Source organism: Populus alba, chromosome 9, assembly GCF_005239225.2.
Source record: "Populus alba chromosome 9, ASM523922v2, whole genome shotgun sequence".
Taxonomy (NCBI): domain Eukaryota; kingdom Viridiplantae; phylum Streptophyta; class Magnoliopsida; order Malpighiales; family Salicaceae; genus Populus; species Populus alba.
Genome location: NC_133292.1, coordinates 10402854 through 10405765, shown reverse-complemented (window position 1 = coordinate 10405765; position 2912 = coordinate 10402854). Strand labels below are relative to the sequence as shown.

At 37.6% G+C, this 2912-nt stretch overlaps 1 protein-coding gene across 1 annotated transcript; it reads left to right on the top strand.

Annotated features, from left to right (window-relative positions):
• LOC118059050 (auxin-induced protein 15A-like) lies at positions 1–673 on the top strand. Its single transcript, XM_035071858.2, has one exon. It carries the CDS (start codon positions 174–176, stop codon positions 465–467), a length of 294 nt encoding a protein of 97 aa, XP_034927749.1. The 5' UTR covers positions 1–173; the 3' UTR covers positions 468–673.
• The last annotated feature ends 2239 nt before the right edge of the window (positions 674–2912 follow it).

Sequence of the window (2912 nt, the reverse complement as noted above, 5' to 3'; positions counted from 1 at the left end):
CCTCTGCACCACTGGCTACATGCAATAGGGGATCTCTAGCAATATACCCATGCATCTTTATAAATACACACACACATTTAGGTTCACAAGCAACACAAGTCTTCACGTTCTTCAGAATAAAAATTGTTCAGCATCTCTCTCAAGAACTATTTCCTTCTCATTCATATCAAATAATGGGTTTCCGTTTGTGTGCTATTACACGTGCTAAGCAAATTCTTCAGCTATCTCCATCTGCAGCAAGCCAAATAGCTTCAAATGTGCCAAAGGGTTGCCTTGCAGTCTATGTTGGAGAAATCCAAAAGAAGAGATTCATAATTCCAGTATCATACCTGAACCAACCACTATTTCAATACTTGCTACGTCAAGCTGAAGAAGAGTTCGGATATCATCATCCCATGGGCGGTCTCACAATCCCATGCAGAGAAGACATTTTTCATCTAGTCATTTCTTCCTTAAATCAGTCATGAAAGCTGATAATGGTATAGAAAAACTCTGACACGGTTTTGTAATGATAACATTAATGCGTTTCATGTACAGACCTTTGTTTCTTTGTAGTTTTTTCTTCCTCAGGGGAATGAACTTGTTTCATGGTATAGCAAAACTGGATGCTATTGCCTTTTGGTCAGATTGTATTTCAATTAGGAAATTGCTAGAACTAATCAATGAAAGTTTTCCATCATATTCTATTGTTCTCTTGTTAATTTCCTTTGCATGAGTTACTGCATTTTGTTTGAATTATATTCCTCAAAAAAAAAAAAAAATCTTCAGTAGCAGGAGTTTATTTTGTGGTAGCCCTTTCCTGTCCTATATGCTGGTTGTTCTAGAGATTGTCTTGTAAGTGGACTGAACTAAGCAAACATCATTCTGCTATTAGTGAACCAGTTCATGACAGACGGAAGCCTAAATTAGCCAATCTTACGTCTGATTTCACGAGACCGAACACCAAAGCACTGTCATCACCTGCTAATTAAAATGTTGTCTATCCACATTACACGTCGCACATTGCACTTGAATGGTAATAAATGCTCTTTTGAGTAGGGAACACAGCTTCCTGGGAACTTCTAGAGGCTTGTTCTGTAAGATGATAGACTTAAATGGTGGAACTGGAAGGCTGGAATCTCCTGGTGCCACCTTCAACGTTATATTTTTTTTTAAAAGAACTGGTTCTGGAGTCTGTTACTGTTTACTTTTCTCATCATCTATTATTGAAAGCATCAACGTAGAGTGGGACAATTACTGCAGCCAAAGGCACAGATTCAGCTGTAGACTTCTCTGGTAGTCTCAGCCACTCTTTAATTTTAATATGCAATAGCATAGAATAGAAGCCTTGATCCTTTCCTAATCTGATTAATAGGCACATGCTAGGTGTCAGAGCACTCGGCCAAACCCGGTCCAGTTAAGTAACAACTGGTGTATAAGGGCCATTTAGGAAGAAGAGCATATGCAGCAACTGTTCAACAACGGTCCCCTGAAATTATTGCTGCCACTCATCAACTTTGTTTTCACAAGTGATAATCTTTTATAATTTCGTTATTATGAGAGTTCCTAGTACGTCAGTCCTAACTCCCACGGGGCAAGTGGTGATGGAGACTTAAATAGGAGTTAGGACAAATATAATCCGGAAAGTTGATGCATTCATTTATCAATAAGGGAGAAAGTGAAATGAAATAAGTCTTCTCTTATTGCAGAATTGACATGTCATGATCAAATATAATGGATGGATAAATTTCATAATTTGTTTATCTTCATCAACTTCGTTGTACTTGATTACAAATAAATCTGATATGCTTATGTTCTGTTAAGCATTTCAGCTCGTATGTTCAAGAAAGAGAGATACTGCGGAAATTTAACTTCAAATCATTCAATGATGACAAATTGACACCCATTACCATTAACCATATAACCACGAGGTTGGTCTTGGCTGACTGCAAATTCTAGGCAATCCTCCTATGGAACGTGTAAAGCCACGTTTGACACAAATGAGAAATGGAGACCTCTTGAAATTGATCACTCACTTAGCAGACTAGATATTGTTGGTGATCCCTCCTCAAAGTAAAAACATCTCCGTACGATGATATATCGAGTTGGCTAATCATCATTGATGGCAGTAGGGTAAGGCCATGTGAACTTCATTGTGTCCTCTCCAGCTGCGTTGGGTGACTGTAAGTTCTGGGCAATCCTCCTGTGAAACGTATGAGGCCATGTTTGGCACATTGCAAAGGGGGACCTCTTGAAAATGATCAATCATCTATCATACTAGATTTAGTTAGTGATCCCTCCTCGAAGTAAACGCATCCCCGTACAATGATGTATCAAGTTGGCTAATCATCAGTGCTGGCAGCAGGGCAAGGCCATGTGAACTTCATTGTGCACTGTCATCTGTCAAGCCAAGTTTATTAATTTTTTGGAAGAAGAGCCAGTTTTTTCATTGATATGAAATTAGTGTGTCGGAAATGATACGAGTGTAGCTCTCAGAGCTTCCAGTTGCTACTCAAGTTATGCTATTGATGGTTTTTCTCTTACCTATAGAAAAGGTTCTTAGGTAACACTTTCTGGTTTTATACTAATTGCAGGAAATTAGACATGCTTGTATGAAGTTTGGATTGAGGATGTCAGCTAAGCACTTTTCCATGCAGCTAGATTCTAGTTTTTTTTTTTTTTTTTTTTCTTCCAAGAAGATTACGTAAGGACTATAGCTTCAAATCTTTGAATTTGATAAACATATGATAATCTAAATAGAAAAAATTCAATGGATATCTTGCCTTAAAATTACAAAATAAATGACAGGCAAAGTGTCAGATATGAAGAACAGAAAGAAAATATAAGCTTATATTGTCAATTGGACAATCAGATCATCCTCCTTAAATAACTTGGAATGGAAGTAGACCTATATAGTTCATAGAAGCAGTGGG